The sequence below is a fragment of the Pelophylax lessonae genome (genome assembly GCF_965119305.1).
Source record: "Pelophylax lessonae genome assembly, chromosome: 2".
In the NCBI taxonomy this organism is placed as follows: domain Eukaryota; kingdom Metazoa; phylum Chordata; class Amphibia; order Anura; family Ranidae; genus Pelophylax; species Pelophylax lessonae.
The window spans coordinates 144,350,889-144,373,427 of record NC_138769.1 but is presented as its reverse complement, the minus strand read 5'-3'; the positions used below and the strand labels follow the sequence as shown (position 1 = coordinate 144,373,427).

General features: G+C 44.4%; 1 protein-coding gene across 1 annotated transcript in view; it reads right to left on the bottom strand.

The window, feature by feature from the left end:
- CCDC92B (coiled-coil domain containing 92B) overlaps positions 1-22,539 on the bottom strand; it is a 246,816-nt gene that overhangs the window by 13,592 nt on the left and 210,685 nt on the right. Inside the window, exon 3 of the mRNA XM_082246214.1 lies at positions 20,328-20,375. Coding sequence (XP_082102340.1) covers positions 20,328-20,375 — 48 coding nt within the window. The remainder of the gene's footprint in view (positions 1-20,327; positions 20,376-22,539) is intronic.

Sequence of the window (22,539 nt, the reverse complement as noted above, 5' to 3'; positions counted from 1 at the left end):
GTTAAAGGCAACACAAGCGTAAATCAGCCTATACTGACCCCACGGGGCCACCAGCGCGTCTGTGGGGTCTACCAGAGGATCCCTTGACTGAGCCAAAAACCTCTGCACCTTTCTTTTGAGCCGAGACGCCAACAGATCCACCTCGGGGGTACCCCACTAGAGACACAGTGGATTAAACATCTCCGGATGTAGGGACCACTCCCCTTGGTCCAACGCCTGCCGACTGAGGTAATCTGCCTGCCAATTTTCCACCCCAGGAATGTGTACGGTGGCGAGGGCTGGAATGAACTGTTCTGCACACCTTAAAATGTCGGCTATCTTCAGAGCCGCCAGGACACTTCTTGTACCCCCTTGGTGATTGACATAAGCCACGGTCATTGCCACTGTCCAATTGAATGTGCACTGGACAACCGACACAGTCTGTTCGCTTGGAGTTCTAAGACATTGATCGGTAGTCTGGACTCTTCCAGCGTCCAGATCCCCTGAGCAGAATGCTCAGCCCTCCCTAGCGAGACAAGCTGGCATCCGTGGTGACCATTGTCCAATACAATGGAAGGATTTTCCCAGCCAAAGTGCCGGAGATCGAAGCCACCATATCAGGGACTCCCTCCTTCCCCGACTCATCTGGATCTGATTGTCCAAAGACTGCGGAGTCTTGTCACATTTAGTCAGAATCTCCCTTTGCAGGGACCTCGTATGAAACTGTGCAAACGGAACTGCCTCGAAGGTAGACATCATCAGGCCCGGCACCCGCATGCAAGTCTGGAGAGACGACCATCTGTTGGACAGCAGGAGGCGAATTGCAGCCTGCAATTTCTGGAGTTTGTCCAGAAGAAGCAGCACTCTGGCTAAGGCTGAGTCCAGAGTCAGGCACAGATAGTCCAGCTTCATGGATGGAGCCAGGTCAGACTGAAAATTTAGAATCCAGCCAAACTCCAGCAGAGTTCGTATTGTGATCTCCAGGTTTTCCACCAGAGCAGTGGGAGACTCCACCCGCAGAAGCAGATTGTTCTAACAAAGGCAGGGGGGAGCTGTTCCCCCTCCAGATCACGGCATAAATGCTTAGCCCACTCAGAGTTTGCGACACTAGGGCAATGGTGAATAGAGGCCTCATTGCCGAACCAGCCAGAGTGTACATTTTACGGCCACAGCCTCCCCCTTTCAGTCAGCCGGATCCTTAAAGGCCAGGGAGTCTTCAACCGGAATCATGGTTGCCTTTTTTAATCTGGAAACCGGAAGGTCCACCATTGGTGGTACAGTCCACTTCTTAAGAAGGGACTCCTCATAGGGGTAATGCCTAGTAAAGTGCTTAGGTACCCCACGGGGAAGCTTTGGTCATCCTCATTTGTTTGCGGCAATTCTGTAAAAAAAGCAGAGAAAACAAACGCCTTTGCCGCTCTGGATGGCCTGTGAGTGCCAAAGGTTACCTGCGCCCCGTCCCAGCTTCAGATGCGTTCTCCATTTTTAGGGTCTCATGCACAGATACAATTAGTGTATCCATCAGCGCCTTTTCGTGCGTAGTCGCAGATGTGGAGGAATCATCCTTACTATCAGAGGATTCCAGGCGCATGGTTGCAGACCGAGCAGGGTGACCCACGTCTATGGCGGCCGAATAGATTCAGAATCTAATGACACAGATGAGACAGAGGAAGGCAGGGGGTGCTTTCTGCTAGCCCGTCGCCCAAAAGCCACCTCCACCCGGGACACAGGGGACTTCAGGACTGCCGTCAGTGCATGGATAAATGTTTGGGACCCAGAGGGACCCGTAGCCTCAGAGAGGGGATCAAACGGGAAAATGTGCTCCAAAGACTCCAAAAGTAACCAGGGGGACCCCATAAAAGGTGTAAAACACTGCTAAGGGACAACCCCCACCACCCTGGCAGCACCACCTGGTCGACAGGCATCAGACGATCCTCAGCAGAGAGGGAGAGGACTCCACCAGACTTATCACCAGAGGAAACAAGCGCCTGCAGCCACCAGGATAATGCACTACACAAATGCGGCAATCAGGAAGTAAAATCATCCAGGAGTCAGCACCAGGGGATGAGGAGGGGCTCCCATCGCTGAAATCGCTCCACTGTCATGGCCCTTGCCATTTTCAATGGCAAATCACAGCAAAATGGCCGCCGGACTACAAAAACATGGCCGCCGTGTATAGAAATACACAAGCTACAACATGGAAACACGAGGCATACTGGGACGCAGGAGGGAGACCAGGCCTCAGGGACATATCCAGGCAGGATGGGGGGCCCTGGCAGGAGCCCCCACCAGGTACAAACTCCCCCCGCACAGTCGATCTTTCTGTCCCTGGCGGCGCACCCCCTGGCCCCCAGCGCTAGTAAGCACCCTGCCCCCGCCCCAGTAATAATGGCCAGACCACCCAAACAGCCCCAACCTATGTGGAAGGAAGGGGGGCAGGTGAGGGACTCAGCAAGGGAGGGTGCCTGTGGGAAGGAGGGGAAACCGGGGGTCTGACCTTCCCAAGGAGGGACCCCTGTCCACCCCAAAACCCCCCATGGGGAGAAGGAGGACAACTACTCACCATACCAGGAACAGGCGGGCACCACTGCAGACAGAACCCCTCTTCATTGAAATGGGGGGTGCTGTTGGCCAGAAGGAAAGCTGCGACTCGGGCCGAGGCTCGTCGTATGCGACCTTGAGAGGCATTTAACTCCCATGCCAGCCCCCCGTCCAGCGGGGCTATGTTGCAGCCGACATAGCACAGAGCTGAGGTCTGCGTGTGTTCGCTGGCCAGACTTGGGTGACCACTGGATCTAGATTTTCCAGCCCGTTGCCTAGTCCAGCATCCGATTGTAGATCTCACAGAAAAAAATTAAGGAGAAAAAATTTCCATCTAAAAAGAGAAAAAAATGGCCAGGACCAAATATCCCAGCAAGGAACTAGGTCCTTACTCCTGACTAGGCAGAAAAAAACGGAGTGGCTATAGCAGAGAAAGGGAGTATACCCCCTGGGACTGCCCATGGGTGTAGCCAGAATTCTTTTCTGCGTAGTGTCCTACTGCGGGGGGCAGTATAACCCAATGGTTATGAATACCAGGAGCTGTGTCCGTCATTGAGCGAAAGAGAAATTTTATTTTGCTCCTGTACAAATCATTAGTAAGACCTCATCTGGAATATGCAGTTCAGTTTTGGGCAACAGTTCACAAAAAGGGTATTAGGGATATTGGGGAACTGAAGAAAGTGCAGAGAAGGGCTACCAAACTAATAAGAGGCATGGAAGAGCACAGCTATAAGGAGAGATTAGAGGAACTGAGTTTATCTCCTTTGAGAAGATGAGATGAGATTAAGGGGGAATATGATTAACATGTATAAATACATAAGTCGTCTTTATAGTGAACTTGGTGTAGAGCTATTAAAACTTTAAAGGTAATCACAGGGGACAAGGGGGCACAATTCGGCTTTGATCGGGGTCTCTGATGTAGTAACCTGGAAGCGGCGTGATGACGTCGAATTTAAAAAACTGTCAGTATTCAAAAATGCAGATTTTGGCATTTTAAATACATTTAAGTGCAGTGGAGGGGGATCTGGGGTCTTTTAGACTCCCGATCCCTCCATAAAGAGTACCTGTCACTGCCTATTACTGTCAGAAGGGATGTTTACATTGCTTGTGACAGCAAAAAAAGTGATCAGATTTTTTTTTTAAACTGTGCTAAAATTAAAAAATTTAATAAAATAAATAGGAAATTTTTTTTTTTAAAGTGCCGCCGTCGCTGTGAGCTCGTGCACGAAAGAAAACGCATAGGTAAGTCGCTCCCCCAAAAGAAAGTGCTGTTCAAACCACACGTGTGAGGTATCGCTGCGATCACCAGAGTGAGAGCAATAATTCTAAAAAAAGAGCTACTCTGAAACTCTAAACTGGTAACTGTTCAAAATTTTTAAAGCGTCGCCTAAGGAAATTTTTATGTACCGTAGTTTGTTGCCTTTCCACGGGTGTGCTCAATTTTGAACTGTAACATGTTAGGTATCCATTTACTCGGTGTGACATCAGATTTTACAATATAAAAAAAAATGGGCTAATTTTACTGTTTATTTTTTTTAAATGCAATGAAATGTATTTTTTCTTTTTTTTAAAATGGCGCTGCACAAATACCGCGTGACAAAAAAATATTGCAACGACCGCCATTTTATTCTCTAGAGTCTTTGCTAAAAAAAAAATATATACAGCTGCAAGAAAAAGTATGTGAACCCTTTGGAATGATATGGATTTCTGCACAAATTGGTCATTAAATGTGATCCGATCATCATCATCTAAGTCACAACAATAGACAATCACAGTCTGCTTAAACTAATAAAACACAAAGAATGAAATGTTGCCATGTTTTTATTGAACACATCACGTAAACATTCACAGTGCAGGTGGAAAAAGTATGTGAACCCTTGGATTTAATAAATGGTTGAACCTCCTTTGGCAGCAACAACTTCAACCAAACATTTCCTGTAGTTGCAGATCAGACGTGCACAACAGTCAGGAGTAATTCTTGACCATTCCTCTTTACAGAACTGTTTCAGTTCAGCAATATTCTTGGGATGTCTGGTGTGAATCGCTTTCTTGAGGTCATGCCACAGCATCTCAATCGGGTTGAGATCAGGACTCTGACTGGGCCACTTCAGAAGGCGTATTTTCTTCTGTTTAAGCCATTCTGTTGTTGATTTACTTCTATGCTTTGAGTCATTGTCCAGTTGCAACACCCATCTTCTGTTGAGCTTCAGCTGGTAGACAGATGGCCTTAAGTTCTCCTGCAAAATGTCTTGATAAACTTGGGAATTCATTTTTCCTTCGATGATAGCAATCCGTCCAGGCCCTGATGCAGCAAAGCAGCCCCAAACCATGATGCCCCCACCACCATACTTCACAGTTGGGATGAGGTTTTGATGTTGGTGTACTATGCCTCTTTTTCGCCACACATAGTGTTGTGTGTTTCTTCAAAACAACTCAACTTTGGTTTCATCTGTCCACAGAATATTTTGCCAGTACTTCTGTGGAACATCCAGGTGCTCTTGTGCAAACTGTAAACGTGCAGCAATGTTTTGTTTGGACAGCAGTGGCTTCCTCTGTGGTATTCTCCCATGAAATCCATTCTTGTTTAGTGTTTTACGTATTGTTGATTCGCTAACAGGGATGTTAGCATTTGCCAGTGACTTTTGTAAGTCTTTAGCTGACACTCTAGGATTCTTCTTCACCTCATTGAGCAGTCTGCGCTGTGCTCTCGCAGTCACCTTTACAGGACGGCCACTCCTAGGGAGAGTAGCAGCAGTGCTGAACTTTCTCCATTTATAGACAATTTGTCTTACCGAGGACTGATGAACAGCAAGGCTTTTGGAGATACTTTTATAACCCTTTCCAGCTTTATGCAAGTCAACAATTCTTAATCGTAGGTCTTCTGAGAGCTCTTTTGTGCGAGGCATCATTCACATCAGGCAATGCTTCTTGTGAAAATCAAACCCAGAACTGGTGTGTGTTTTTTATAGGGCAGGGCAGCTGTAACCAACACCTCCAATCTCATCTCATTGATTGGACTCCAGTTGGCTGACATCTCACTCCAATTAGCTCTTGGAGATGTCATTAGTCTAGAGGTTCACATACTTTTTCCACCTGTACTGTGAATGTTTACATGGTGTGTTCAATAAAAACATGGTAACATTTCATTCTTTGTTTGTTATTAGTTATTTGTGCAGAAATCCATATCATTCCAAAGGGTTCACATACTTTTTCTTGCAGCTGTATATATATATATATATATATATATATATATATACACACAGTACAGACCAAAAGTTTGGACACACCTCATTCAAAGAGTTTTCTTTATTTTCATGACTATGAAAATTGTAGAGTCTCACTTCAAGAGGTCGTCACCTGAAATGGTCTTCCAACAGTCTTGAAGGAGTTCCCAGAAATGCTTAGCACTTGCTGGCCCTTTTGCCTTCACTCTGCGGTCCAGCTCACCCCAGACCATCTTGATTGGGTTCAGGTCCGGTGACTGTGGAGGCCAGGTCATCTGGCGCAGCACCCCATCACTCTCCTTCTTGGTCAAATAGCCCTTACACAGCCTGAAGGTGTGTTTGGGGTCATTGTCCTGTTGAAAAATAAATGATGGTCCAAATAAACGCAAACCGGATGGAATAGCATGCCGCTGCAAGATGATGTGGTAGCCATGCTGGTTCAGTATGCCTTCAATTATGAATAAATCCCCAACAGTATCACCAGCAAAAGCACCCCCACACCATCACACCTCCTCCTCCATGCTTCATGGTGGGAACCAGGCATGTAGAGTCCATCCGTTCACCTTTTCTGCGTCGCACAAAGACACGGTGGTTGGAACCAAAGATCTCAAATTTAAGACTCATCAGACCAAAGCACAGATTTCCACTGGTCTAATGTCCATTCCTTGTGTTCTTTAGCCCAAACAAGTCACTTCTGCTTGTTGCCTTTCTTTAGCAGTGGTTTCCTAGCAGATATTCTACCATGAAGGCCTGATTCACACAGTCTTAACAGTTGTTCTAGAGATGTGTCTGCTGCTAGAACTCCGTGTGCCATTGACGTGATCTCTAATCTGAGCTGCTGTTAACCTGCGATTTCTGAGGCTGGTGACTCGGATGAACTTATCCCCTGCAGCAGAGGTAACTCTTGGTCTTCCTTTCCTGGGGCGGTCTGCATGTGAGTCAGTTTCTTTGTAGCACTCAATGGTTTTTTTGTGACTGCACTTGGGGACACTTTCAAAGTTTTCCCAATTTTTCGGACTGACTGACCTTCATTCCTTAAAGTAATGATGGCCACTCGTTTTCCTGTACTTAGATGTTTTTTTCTTGCCATAATACAAATTCTAACAGTCTATTCAGTAGGACTATCAGCTGTGTATCCACCTGACTTCTGCACAACACAACTGATGGTCCCAACCCCATTTATAAGGCAAGAAATCACACTTATTAAACCTGGCAGGACACACCTGTGAAGTGAAAACCATTTCAGGTGACTACCTCTTGAAGTGTGACTCTACAATTTTCCGGTGACCCCCAGTGCGGACTTTGGTGAGCTAGAAATCCAGAAATAAGTGTAATGGCCGCTCACCTCCATTAACACTCATTAAGAGTGTTTCAGGTGTCACACGTCAACCTGCAGACTCTAGGGGATATCCCCTCTGGTATTATCCTGAGAAATGTGGGTACCCTGTGTATATCACACTCCGGATCTTCTGTGGTAGCCTCAGATAAATGATGATTGCTGTAAAGCTCTTTAAGGCACTCGTTTACCAGGGAAAAACATGAAAGGTTCTCATGGTGTAGTATATTTAAATGAAGTTTAATAGATCAAAGTAAAAGTTGCACTTACAATTTAGTAGACAGAAAAGCACATTCAAATGGGAATAGATGCCGCCGATGCGGTTGTAGTATTTGCTCCAACGCTTCCGGTCTCGGCCGTAGTTAGTAAACGCAATAACTTTTGCGCAAACCAATCAAAATACGCTTATTGCGATTTTTTTTTTTACCAAACATATGTAGCAGAAAACAAATTGGCCAAAAATGTTAAAAAATTTTGATTTTTACATTTTTTTTGGGGAATTTCATATAAAAAAAATGTGAAAAATATTGTTATTTTTTCAAAATTTACGCTCTCTTTTTGTTTATAGCGCAAAAAGTAAAAATCGCACAGGTGATCAAATACCACCAAAAGAAAGCTCTGTTTGTGGGAAAAAAAGGACGTCAATTCAATTTGGGTACAGCGTCGCATGACCGCGCAATTGTCCGTTAAATTCACGCAGTGCCGAATCGCAAAATAGGCCGTGGTCAGGAAGGGGGTAAAATCTTCCAGGGCTTAAGTGGTTAATTTGGATCACTGTAAAATATATGTGTGATACAAGGAGGGACGCCTCTGCAAAAGGGCATCCTTATTAGGGTGTGGCTCAGGTAGCATCATGATGTCTACACATAGCCCTGAGTACATATATAGATATATGAGGCATTTCAATACAGTATTAAAAAAAAAAAATCCTTTGAAAACATCATTTACGAAGATTAGATCATTTAATCATATTGCCTTGGTTTAAATAATCATGTTGACCGCTGAGCAGACAGCTACCCATTGCTGAATGCCTGCATTTGATTAATCATGCCACTTTTTTCTTTTATTTCTCCATTGTGATGCTGCGTGGCTAGAGCAGTTTAGGTGATTTCCTCCACCCAACTCGGCAGACTCCTATTAATTTTCTTTCTTTTGAGTCACAGCTGCATCATTTACATGCTGTAAGCAAACACCTTTTGAAAACCTGCTAAAACATGACTTAATTACTACAAGTTTTATTGTTTGTATTATATATCTAAGCGTGTGGTTTTGCTAGAGGTAAAAAACCTGAGATTCTAAGAAACGAATTTACTCAAGTCTCAAGATGTTCTGTGGCTCGGTCTTGGAAAATATACTATAACTAGACATATGCTATAACTGGAAAAGTAGGTAGGGTCCAGGTGTGGTAATGAGAAGCACGGGGAAAAGGGGAAAGGGAATGTGAGGAAAAAAATATTTAACAAACCTGGACAATGGGGATTTGAATGTGCCACATATATACTAGAAAGATATCATATACAATTTCAATATTTTATTTGTACAAAAAAAAAAAAATTTTCATTAAAACTCATACAGTAAGGATTATGGATACATCTGCATAAAAAGTCAAACGATCTAAGTATATCAGATCCATCAGCAGACCGTTTTGTATATACTCAGATCGTTTGACTTCTTATGCTGATGAATCACTAATCCTTACTGTATGAGTTTTAATGAAAAACATTTTTTTGTACAAATAAAATATTGACATTTTATATATCTTTCTAGTATATATGTGGCACATTCAAATCCCCATTGTCCAGGTTTGGTAAATATTTTTTTCCACACATTCCCCTTCCCCTTTTTCCCCGTGCTTCTCATTACCACACCTGGACCCTACCTACTTTTCCATTTTATTGATTTTGGGGACGGTGCCTGTGTTGCTTAGCCTACCATTCTCCATACAATTCTAATGCTATAACTGGGTCATAGGTACAAGTGCAACCAAGAAGACTAGGCAGAATAGTTTAAATACTAAGTAGCTACTCCTTCTCATATATTTTATAGCTGAGAGGTCCTGAACAAGAAAAACTCAACTCCCATGATACACCTACATTTTATGTATAGACTTGAATTAAAGTCCAACTCTAGCCAAAACATTTAATTTCCTGTTGAACAGAATGGGGTAGATTTACTAAAACTGGAGGACTCAGAATCTGGTGCAGTTGTGCATGGTAGCCAATCAGCTTCTAACTTCAGCTTGTTCAAATAACCTTTGGCATTATAGTATACACCCGCCCCCCCCCCCCCCAGGAGACAAATACAGAACACACTTTTAGCAAGGTGGGAAAGGTTAAAACATTTGATAATGTTTTTGAATGCTGTCTGTGCTTTCCTTTCATAGTGATGACAACTCCCTCAATACTAATATGGGAATGAAAAGAACAGGAAATGAGGTAGGAATAAAATAAATAATAAGAATGCAGAAAGAAGAGCAGGTATATATGCAAGATATTTGTTTTTTCACCTTCAATGAATGTTTATTATATTTATAACTGTTTATAAAAATACCATATTATAAAACATATCCGATTTCCTAATTAAATTAGAAGGAAAGGCTAAATGACCAAAGTTTACAACGGTGCTTCCCCCGTTGATAAATTTGCTGCATACAATTTGAAAGAAATTTTCTTTGGAGCAGTCATGTGATCGCACAGTTCCATCACCCATGTGTCAATGAGCGGCTTGCAGCAAAGCTGAATTGCACAGAGAAGTGATGTCACCCACTGGCTTCCACTGCTTCCCTGTTTTCAGCTGTAGGGAAAGAGTCCACTACCACCAGTCACTCATTGACACAGAGATGCTGGAGCTGTGTGATAATCTGAATTTTCAGAGGAATAAAAAAAGGTTATATATTGAGAGTTTTTACAAACAATATGCAGCCTGTATGAGAGCAAGGTGAGGCTACATCGAACCCCTGTTTATTTTTACCCTTTCCTTCCACTTTAATTGGATCTCATAATATATATGATACAATTTATTTTTTATTGTTTACAAGTTTTTAAAGTGACGTTTTATATATTTTTGAACATACATAAAATGTGTTTACCGTTTTATCTTAAAAAAATTAAAGTTGGTATTAAACCCAAAAGCAAACATTGATTATATTGCAGCTTACACATTCTCAGGTGTGATGGCTGCATTCGTTTTTTTTTTTTTTTTTACAATTTCGCTCTTTATTTTTACCTGGTAATCCTGACAGCAAGTCTGTTGTTTTTCAACAGAACAAGCTGTCCTGCAGTCATAGCAGTTAGAGTAGTTATTCTTGACCAGGGTTCCTCCAGAGCTTGCTAGGAGTTCCTTGAGCTGTGGAAGATTGACCTTCAATTTGATGGTTCCTGCATTGGTCGAAGACCATCGCCACTTGGCAAAGCCAGTAGCAGGACTCCAATTATCATTTTAGTTATGGCATTTTGACCACCACTGCAGTGGTTACATTCTTTATATTGACTACTGATGTAAGGGGCATTTTTGCTTTTGCCCCCAAAAGGCATTGGTTTTGGTAATTCCTCAAGATCTGAAAATTATTATAGGGATTCCTCAGGGGTAAAAAGGTTGAGAAAGGCGGAGTTGAGACAAATCATGTAACACTGAATGGGTGCTCACAATGGTCTGTTTTTTTATTTATGTAAAACCTTTATCCCAAAAGGAAAAAAACGGTTGCTGGAACTGCTTATAAAGTATTAGCTGAAGTTTTGCTTCAATTTGTTAGTGCATTTAAATCTATTAATCAATCTAACGACCCCCTCCCCTTTTCACACTGACAATACTGCTGTCCAAGGTGTGTGCAGGCACTCTAATACAGGAGGTGTGTTACTTGCCAAAGCACCAGGCGAAAAATCCTTAAAAAAATAAATAAATAAACCAATGCAGCCATCACATCTACTGATTGGTAAGCTGCAATATATTACTTGTAATATTTTTGGTTTGGGGTTTAATATCGCTTTAACATTTGATTTAACGTGTACCGTTTGCACTAGTTTTTTGAAGAGACAGCTCAGAAGAAGTAGCTTTCTTGGTGACTGCTCTCAGTTCTGTATTTAGACTTTATATTCCACAGACACATAGGAATTATGACAACTAGGGGTGTTTGGGTGCATTCCACCATCAAACTAACAAATATGCTTTCATTTTGCTGATCGGAGCTGCCTGGCCAAAATGTTCTTTAACATTTTTTTTAGAGGTTGTTTTATTGTACTTCATTTTATTTTTTCAATTTAGTGTTATTTGTATTTGTGTATTTGGTCCTGTTGTACTATTACAATTATGATTCCTATTTAAGAGAACTGTATACTATGTTTTTCCCAATGTCTTTTTTTTTCTTTGAAATGACACACATGTGGGGTTCAAGAGGGACGGCCTTTTTTAACATTAGCCATTTAAAGCCCAACACTTACCTACAAAAAAAATGGATTTTTGACTTACTGTAAAATCCTTTTCTCTGAAGTTCATTGACAGACGCAGCTCCATATTCTTCTTGACCATTGGGTTATGCTGCCCCCTACAGGCGTAGGACACTAGACAGGAAAAACCTTTTCACGCCTATGAGGCAGTCCCTGCAGGCATACACCCACTTACTCTGCTATAGGATTCAGTTTTGTTGCAAGCAGTGTTTAGAAGAAAAACCCCATCCCACTCAGAAATATAGGGGCAGGTGCTGCGTCTGTCAATGAACTTCAGAGAAAAGGATTTTACGGTAAGTCAAAAATCCAGTTTTCTCTATCGTTCATTGAGAGACGCAGCTCCATATTTTTCTTGACCATTGTGATGTCCCAAAGCAGTATTTGCATGAGGGGTGGGAAAACAACGCAGAGAAAGAATATAATTCCCCAAAGGCTAAACTTAGAAACATATACCCTCAAAGAGTTGCCGCCTTGCAAACTTGCATTACTGACGCCTGATGGCGAAAAGCCCAAGAGGCACTCAGCGCCCTAGTAGAATGCGCCTTCACAGTGAAAGGTGGAACATGACCCTTCAGTGAATAAGCCTGTACCACCGTCTGCCTGATCCATCTGGATATGGTCGCGGCAGGCGCAGCCAATCCCTTTCAATGCCCTTCTGTGAGGACAAAAAAAAAAGTCTGATTTCCTGAAAGATTCAGTAGCCGCCAGGTAAACCCTGATTGCCCGAAACACATCCAAAGAATGCAAGGCAATTTCATTAGCATGCTTGGGCTTAGGACAGAGTGAAGGCAGCACAATGTCTCCATTCAAATGGAAATCAGAAACCACCTTAGGAAGAAACGACTGATTAGGTCGAAGTACCACCTTATCTCTGTGGACCACCAGGAAAATGTGAACGGCAGGATAGTGCCGCCAATTCTGATAGTCTGCGAGCAGAGGAAATAGCCACCGAAAAGGCTGCCTTCTGTGAAAGTGTAAGCAGAGGAATCTCCCTAATGTTCTCAAAAGGAGGTTTTTGAAGAACAGACAGTACCAAGTTAAGATCCCACGGAGGTAACGGGGATTGTATCGGAGGAGCCATATGGTGAACCCCTTGAATAAAAGTGTGAATCAAAGCATGCGCAGCTAAAAGGTGTTGAAACAACACAGCCAATGCCGACACGTGGCCTTTCATAGTACCCAAGGCCAACCCCTCTTTGGAGAAAGGTCAAAATCCTAGCCACCGAAAAAAGGCGAGGATGCACCTTCAGCGATTACCACCATGAGATGTACGATTTCCACGTACGATTATAGATCTTCCTGGAGATAGATTTTCTAGCCTTCAACAGTGTAGGAATCACTGAGTCAGAAAGACCCCTGTCCTTCAATACCTGGCTTTAAACAGCCATGCCGTTAAAGCCAGCGACTGTAAAGCAGGATGGAAGATCGGCCCTTGAGACAGCAGATCTTCCCTGAGAGGAAGTCTCCAAGGAGCATCGGCAACCAACCTTACCATATCTGCGTACCAAGACTGGCAAGGCCAGTCTGGGGCCACCAGAATGACAAGAATCCCTTCCACCTCTATTCTGCACAGAAACCTTGACAGGAGTTTCAGCGGAGGGAAAGCATAGACCAGCCAATACTGACCCCATGGAGCCACCAGTGCATCTGTGGCGTCAGCCAGAGGATCCTGAGACCTGACTATAAACCTCTGTACCTTCTTGTTGAGTCGAGAGGCTAACAGGTCTACATCGGGTGTCCCCCATCGGACACACAGCAGGTGAAACACCCCCGGGTGCAGAGACTATTCCCCTTGATCCAACCCCTGACAACTAAGGTATTTATCCTTTGTAAATATATTATTAATTGTTTTAGGCATATATTGTCAGAAATTATATAGATCCACAAAAGAATTTGTATGAATTTGATGTATATTAATTGTTGTTTGTAAGTGATGGCGCTGGTTGCTATTTAGAGGCAATATTTATAGCCATCCACCCGCATTACACATAGGACTTGTGGCTGTACACGAGGGTTACATTAATTCAACTTACTGTACATACGTCATGGTAATCTATGTATTTTTTAGTAACTGATTGGTGGACTAACGCAAATTAATGCATTTATGTCATTCTTTAGAAGAATACTAGTGCCGGTTTTATAGTCATATCCAGATTTTATTATATTTTTTGACCCATTGTTTACATTTAGTGTATAATGTGTCACATTCATGGGCATTGTATTTTGCGGCTCTAAAAAGGCTAAAAAAAACCCCCGCAGCAATCATACACGTTAGGATGCAACAGAACGATTTATACACAAATAGTTAAACAAATAACAATAACAAATGAGTAAGCCTTTTATAAAGCCGTTATGACCGGGTGAAGGTAGACTTCCTGATGATGATGTAAAGCAAAATGCATTGTGGTCACCCAGAAACACTGAGAGCCAGCGACGTAACTTCCGCTTTGTCTGGAACACACGCCGACCGCTGCCACGCTGCAAGGGCTGCATAGGACATCCTAGTACTGTGCAGAGGGACGGGATAGGAGTACAATATACCCCTAAATTAACAACCAGCACTTTTACCGAGTGCTGGGAGGGCACTACAGATCGTTTTGCCTTCCAGTGCTCCTTGCTATTAAGACCAGTTATAGGTGGGGGAGGTGACCACTTTTTGCAATATCGTATAACGTTTATATTGGTCAGGCAACGCACTGACACCTTTGCTGCCATTGTGCTATGTGCTGGGTGTTCAGTGTGACCCTGTGCCTTTAAGGAGGGGTGGGCTCCCTCTAGTCACCTGTCCTCCATCTATCTCATCAGAATGCATGTGCTCCCACTGTGGAGACTCTTTAAAGGTAGAGTTAGGGACTGCAGATATCAGGGTGCCTTGTCACGGCCTGCAGCTTATGCATGTATTTGCAAATGTGTGCAACTAAACCCCTGTTTTTAACGCATACTGTTAGACAGGTTAATTTGGCTGGTTGCTGGCTGGTTGGTAAGTAGTGACTGGAAATCCCTTTGCTTCTTTGATCTGTGTTTGCCCTTCCAGTGCTCCTTACTATTAAGACCAGTTATAGGTGGGGGAGGTGACCACTTTTTGCAATATCGTATAACGTTTATATTGGTCAGGCAACGCACTGACACCTTTGCTGCCATTGTGCTATGTGCTGGGTGTTCAGTGTGACCCTGTACCTTTAAGGAGGGGTGGGCTCCCTCCAGTCACCTGTCCTCCATCTATCTCATCAGAATGCATGTGCTCCCACTGTGGAGACTCTTTAAAGGTAGAGTTAGGGACTGCAGATATCAGGGTGCCTTGTCGCGGCCTGCAGCTTACGCATGTATTTGCAAATGTGTGCAACTAAACCCCTGTTTTTAACGCATACTGTTAGACAGGTTAATTTGGCTGGTTGCTGGCTGGTTGGTAAGTAGTGACTGGAAATCCCTTTGCTTCTTTGAACTACAGATTGTAAGCATCCACTTTTACTTTGTTACTACAATTTTTAATAAAGCAGTATTACACTATATCTGGCTTCCCACTGTCTTATATATATCCACCGGCTTGAGATCCATACCCAAGGGCTTTGGTTTAAGGAGAAGGAGGGAAAAGGAAAGTGCCCTGTATCAGGGCTGCTGTTAGTAATCGCGGGGCCCCATACAGATAACCTGGCAGGGCCCCCCCAAGAAAATATTAAAGATATATTTAGCTAAAATTACAACAAAATCACTATTAGCAGACACAAATATAACATAACTCGCATAATTCCTGTTAAATAAAAAAGAAGATGAGATGAGAAAAATATACAGGCTGGGCAGTTGGAGCTCAGTGATCAGAGAGACAGAGAGAAAGAAACAAAGTTACAATTTACAAATAAACTCCTGAGCAGAGATAAGTGCTGGGAGGGGGGCCCACACAAGGGAGGGGGATTAGTGAGGGGCAACTGTCTCTTTCTCAATAGATAAAAGCTGATAGCAGGGAGAGGGATAGATTAGATTCAGGTGCTGGAGGAAGATTTCTGTATTTGTTGTCCATCACTAATCCCCCTCTCTGTGTGGGCCCCCATGTGTGCTCGGGCCCCCTACAAGAGGGCTGGTGGTCCCCCCCTATCAGCGGCCCTGCCCTGTATTCCCATCCAGTTGCATTGAGGTCATTAGTCTCACAGCCTTTGATGTGGAGGAGCTCGGTATAGGATTGATCCATCCTGGGAAGGGATTAAAAGCGTTATAGGTCTGTGTGACCTGAGGTCATCTGGTAAGCAGATATTGATTACCATTATCACAAGAGCACAAGTTGAAACACCTTAACTGAAGAAAAAAATAGTTACTTCACTGCATGGACTACAGTCACCCGTTTGCACAATATTTTGTGAAATTTCTTTTTTTTTTTGCATAGAGTATAATTTATACCAGAACAATATAGTGTATAATTTACCACAAAAGTCACGTTTTGTGTATTATTTACCACAATTGTCACATGTTGCACCAATTTTTTGATTGATTGTTTAGCATTTATATTTTAGTGGTTCACTATTTGTTGGGCTCACTACACATAGGCTCCACACTGATGACACACACATCCACAATTTACTATTTACTTTCACACTCATTTGCATTTTTGAAGATATTGATTTGTGCCTAAAATATACCACAAACACAAATATAGTACATTTCCCAGAATATAAAAATGCCTATTTATGCCAGCGCCTACTTTATCTTTCCATTTTAACTCTGGTAATCCGCCTGCCAGTTCTCCCCTCCTGGATTATGCACGGCGGAAAGGGCTGTAACAAAATTTTCTGCCCATTTCAGGATTTTGGCCACCTCCCGGGCTGCCAAGACACTCTTGGATCCCCCTTGATGGCATGGCAGTGGCATTGTCCGACTGAATCCGGACTAGAGACCCTGCAAAGGTTTTGTTCAGTGACTCAGGCAAAGCTTAATCAGTCTGAGTTCCAGAATATTGATCAGTCTGGACTCTTCTACTGCCAGACAGGCTGGCATCCGTGGTTACCACAGTCAAATACAATGGGAGAAAGGACTTGCCCTGGCGTAGTGCTAACAAGCAAAGCCACCATAGAAGAGCAGTCTTTCTGTTGTAACTCAACCAAATCATAGTGTCCAAGGATTTTGGATCTTTGTTCCATTTGACAAGAATTTCCCTTTGTAAGGGTCTTGTGTGGAACTGAGCAAACAGAACTGCCTCGTAGGTCGACACCATCAGGCCCAAGGCTCACATGCAAGTCCGCAGAGAGGACAAATTGCTGGATAACAGCAAACGAATAGCTCCTGCAACTTTTGCAGCTTGTCAGGGGGGTCAGAAAAACCCTTGCCGAAGCGGAGTCCAGAGTGAGGCACAGATAATCCAGTTTTGAGGATGATACCAGAGCAGATTTTTTAAAATTGATGTTCCAACCAAACTCTTGCAGAGTCCATACAATGATTGTCAAGTCACCCAACAGGACTGAATGTGAGTCTGCTCTTAAAAGGAGATCGTCCAGGTACCCCAGTACCGCAATCCCCCGTTGTCGCAGAAATGCCAATACCAGAGCCAACACTTTGGTGAAGAACCTGGGGTCGGAGGCGAGACCAAAGGGTAACGCCACAAATTGATAATGCTCCTCTCCTACAGCGAATCGAAAAAAACGCTGGTATCCAGCGTAAATAGGAATGTGTAGATATGCGTCCTTGATATCGATGGAGGCCAAAAAGTCTCCTTGGTGTAGGGACGCCACTACCGTGCGAATGGACTCCATTCGAAACTTCTGTACCCGCACAAAGCTGTTCAGAGCCTTGAGGTCCAGGATTGGACACGCTTTGCTTTCTTTTCTGGGCACAGTGAACAGGTTTGAATAGAACCCCTGAAAGCGTTCCCGAGAGGGAACCGGCACAATCACCCCTTGCAACAGCAGATCTTGTACCGCGTCTCGTAGATCCCTTACCCGATCTGGAGATAGGTGTAGATTGGAGGGGAAGAACCTGTCTAATGGTCGAGACCTGAATTCGATCTTGTAGCCAGATCGGATCAGTTCGAGGACCCATTTGTCCTGAATAAAGGAAGTCCATGGTTCTGGAAAGAAGCAAAGACGTTCCCCCTACCTAAGATATGGGTGAAGGCGTCCCTTCATGCAGACGGGATTTGCCTGCTCTCAGCTTACCCGACCATGGAACCTGACCTTGAAACCCCCAGAAGACCTAAATGGCTTAGATCCTATTTCCTGCATGCCGGAGGCGCGAAAGGGCGGTTTGCGGGCTGTAAAATAAGGTCTCCGTCTATTACGCGGTGACTTGCCCTTGGCAGATTGAGGAAAAAGAGTACTCTTCCCGCCTGTGAGTCCTTTGATAAATCCATCCAATGAGGATCCAAACAAATGGTCTCCTGTAAAGGGGAGATCTGATGGAGCCTTTTTTGGAGCCTGAACCGCAGACCAGCATTTTAGCCACACCATGCGTCTAATAGCTACCACCGCAGACATTCTGGCTTCAAGGAGGGCCGCTTCATAGCTACACATCACATATAAATAGTAGGGCTTGGACGATTTGGTCTGTTAGCTCTGTCAGGCCCGGAGACAGCCGTTCGGTTTTTAGGTCACTTTTCAGTAACTTTGCCCATTCCGTTATGGTCTGGCACACCAGAGTGATCACGAAGATCGGTTTAAGTATTGAGCCCGCTATCACGTGTAAGTGGCGGGACAGAGACTCAACCCATCTGTAAAAACTGGGGACTCCTCCACCGGGACCACAGTAGATTTGTTCAGTCTGGAAACCAGATGGTCCATCTTGCGGATACCGCGCCCGCAAATAGGTAGCGCCTTTTAAAACGCTTCGGCACCACAAACAACTGTTTGATGTGCCCCCACTGTTCATTGACAATTTTTTCACAAAGTTCCGGACAAGGGAAAAATTTTCCCAACTTCTGGGATCTCCAAGTGCCAAAAGACACCTGCGTCCCTGGCGCTGCAGAATTATCCATCATTTTTAGAGTTTCCCGCACTGACACTAGATGCCTCCACTAGCGTGCTTTCCAGCGTGGCTGCAGACGAGGATATATCGCCCTCGTAATCCGAGTGCGATGACGCAAATGCCTCAGGGTGGCATGCGTCAGCGGCGACCATATCTACCTCAGAATCCGAGGATACACGAGAGGCAGGGGAGGGCATAGGGTGCTTTTTCCTAATGGCATTTTTTTTAAAAACTAAATCCACTTTTTACACCAGGTTTTCCAAAGCGACCCCCACAACTGCAAGGAGGGGATCTGTAGGTGAAATTTGTTCCTGGGACTCCATATGAACCCTGGAATAACGCAGTGTCACTGCAAAAAAACTGACCCACACCGCTGCACCAGCGGTACTTCAAATCCCAGCCACTAGCACTGCCTAGGGCAGGGTGAGCGAGGAAGACCTACAGGGACCCCAACAGACATACCACCAATGTATATGGAGGAGAACAGGATCGTTTTGCTGTGTAGAAAAACACACAGGAAGAGGAAGTACTTGGGTGATTCACTAGAGTAAAGACCTTGCTGCTGCCTGTAGTCCAGTGATCGCTGACTCTGAGAAAATGGCCGCCCAATGCATTCTTATAGGGAAACCAGAAAAACGTTGTCACCCATGCATTTCAATAGAAAATTCTGCAAAAAGAGGCTAAATGATTCTACAGCAAAATGGCGGTCCCCCACGGTGTGCCATGCGGTTTCCAGGTCCCCCTAAGGGATCCACACAATTAGTGGCATCGGGGGGGGGGGTCCCTGCAAGGACCCCCACCAGGATTTAACCCCCCCCCAGCGGATCCGCTATAGGGCATCGGCGCCATCCACCCCCAAGGACCCCCGTCACTGACTGAGGTAGGATCTTATGAGTATTGCATGTATTTTTATTTGTATGTATTGCACAGATATGCATTAATCGTATGCACTGTTTAAATGAATTTTATTTATATTACAATTTAATTGAGGATGCTACATATGATGCACTTTATGTGATAGAGATTGGCAACTGGTAGATGATAGAGCACCGTTCATATGTGCAGCAAAATCTCACACGTGCAATAACCACATACACCCTAGTATTGGTTTGGTCAACAGGCCTACTATCATATATATCACAACATCATTATCTTTGAGACATGCGCTGTTGGTAATATTTATATTACATTAATTTCCATCTTTCACCATTGTGGGTTGCCTACAGCAGCAGTCCTGTTTTTATATATACATATTTTTTTTCTTCCCTTTTGGCGCGAGTGTCTTAACACATCACAAACATGTAAAGTACCTTAGAGCTCCATCTGCTGCCTAGTTATAGTAAATATGAAAAATTCTAGTATTTATGTGACTAAAAATTACTCTGTTAGGCCTCTTTCACACAGGCGTTCCGTATGTCCGTATATCATCCCATCCGTTTGCGGGTGATATACGGACATAATGCATGTCAATGGGATTGCGGATGTCAGCGGATGATCATCCGCTGACATCCGATTTGCGTCCTTTCAGTTCTGTTCCTTTTTTGGAATGGAACAGAACCCTATTTTTCTTCCGTTTAAAAAACGGAAAGGACGCAAAATCGGATGTCAGCGGTGTCATCCGCAATCCCATAGACATACATTATGTCCGTATATCATCCGCAAATGGATGGGATGATATGCGGACATACGGACCGGATGACACAAGTTTAGAGTAGAGACTTGTGTCATCCGTGTCTGTAAAAAAAAAAAAAAGTGCCGGAGCGGATCGCAATGTGGTCCGCTCCGTGTGAAAGAGCCCTTAGTTTTGAACAGAATAACAAAAATATAGACAAAACACTTTACGTTCCTTTTAAACAGCATTACCTTGCTGGAAATCCTCCACTCTCTTTGATTCCAACTCTTGTGTAAGTTCTAAGCAAGAAAAGGAAAACAGAAAAAAATACATTCAATAACAAATCTGACATGCAAAGAATAACAACATTATTGCAATTTAGGTTTTCATCTGCCTATTATTTTCACTTTCAAGGCTATGTGCACAATTCTGCTTACAGTAGTTTTACAAGTACATTTTAAATGACGGATAACTATACATTTGGCCAGTAGTTGTCAACCATTACATAAAATAAAAAAGCAGGAACTGCTCAGAAGCAAAACATAATGCAATAGAAAGTGCTTTCACTGAGAGATGACTTAAACAGGGAAATATCCAAAATGGATCATTGACAGAGCTAAGCCTTTTGCTCAAAGACTAGTGAGGTTCTATTAAGTGGTTCATTGAAGAGGGATGTAAAATAAGCAGTATGGTAGTTCCAAATCACTGCATTCTCTAAAGCAGGGGTGTCCAATCTTTTGACCTTCCTGGGCCACATTGGAAGAAGAAAAATTGTCTTGGGACACAGATAAAATACACTAAGAATAGGAAAAGTCGATGAGCAGTTCCTCCTGCGGCCATTCACTATAATGATAGTTTGCTGGCAGCCGCATTTATTCGCGGCTCTCTACACAGCCAGTGATTACCAGCAGTGATCACCAGAGATAATCTCTGGCTGTGTAGAGAACTGCGGATAGGGGCAGCTGCCAATGATCTGTCATAATAGTGAACAAGGCCGGCAGCTACTCCTACCCACTGAGAGCCGCAGTAGAAACTGCAACTGCAATTTGCACTGGCCCTAATCGCTGGTATGAATGTAGGCTATGTATGTGCTGTTTGGGTGGTGGTTGTGGGTGGTGGGCTTTGGGAGGGTTTAATTTAAAAACCCCCTAGACCTTGCTATGCATCGTTTACTTACCTGACCCGCCTGCAATCCCTGCTGCCAGTGCTGTTGTAAACATGGCAGCCCCGGCATCTCTCCAGGCATGCATTTGACTGGCTTCTCAATGTAGGTTGCCGTGGGTGCTATGTTTGCACAGCACCCCCAGTGTCCATACAGACGTAAATGGGCCAAGCTTGGATGTGTCAGCCACAGTGGCTGCTGTGCTTGCACAGAATTACCGGCATCCCTGCAGAGGAGCCCAGGCCACGTGCTAAACTCTCTGGAGCTGCATGCGGCCCATGGGCCACAAGCTGGACATCCCTGCTCTAAAGTATATAGTAAGGTGGTCCAAATTGTGAAACTAAACCTTAATATTTTACATTCCAATTGAACTTACATATGATTTTACAGAGGGGCTGGAATTTCTCAAGCAGGAGCACTCCTGTGCTGAAATCCTTACTTTCCCCTAGCTATTTTTAGAGTAGAAAGAATGGTTCCACCATTTGGCTTAAACTGATTGTAAACATAAAACATGAAATATGAACAAAGCATATTCATCCAAAGCGTGTACTGCTTTGTTCCCCTGCTATCAGCATGAATCCCCTCTGACATGTTTTCCTGACACCAAGAGAAAAAAGGTGAGGGATTCTCCTAGGGATAGACCGATTATCCTATATATCGGCGGCCGATATGCACTTTCCCCGATATATTGGTATCGGCTCTGGAACTGGCCAATATTGCCGATATTTTTGTGACGTCATTCTGCCTTCTTAGACCACCTACCTCGCCTTGGACAGCCTCGCCTGGAGTTGGGACTAGTCTCGTGGGAGTGTATCACAGCCATACACTCACCCACAGCAGCCAGGTGACAGCCAGACACCCACATCCACAGGCCCTGTACCAGCCAGCCACCCACATCCACAGGCCCTGTACCAGCCAGCCAGCCACAGGCACTATACCAGCGAGCCAGCCAGCCACCCACAGGCCCTGTACCAGCCAGCCACCCACAGGCCCTGTACCAGCCAGCCACCCACAGACCCTGTACCTGCCAGCCACAGGCACTGTACCAGCCAGCCACCCACAGGCCCTGTACCAGGCAGCCACCCACCCATAGCCCCTGTGCCAGCCACCTACCTACCACAGGGTGCTAGACAGCCAGCCACCCACCACAGGGTGCCAGTCAGCCACCCACCCACCACAGGGTGCCAGACAGACAGCCACCCACAGGCCCTGTACCAGCCACCCCCAGGCCCTGTACCAGCCAGCCGCCCACAGGCCCTTTACCAGCCAGCCACCCACCCACAGCCCCTGTGCCAGCCAGC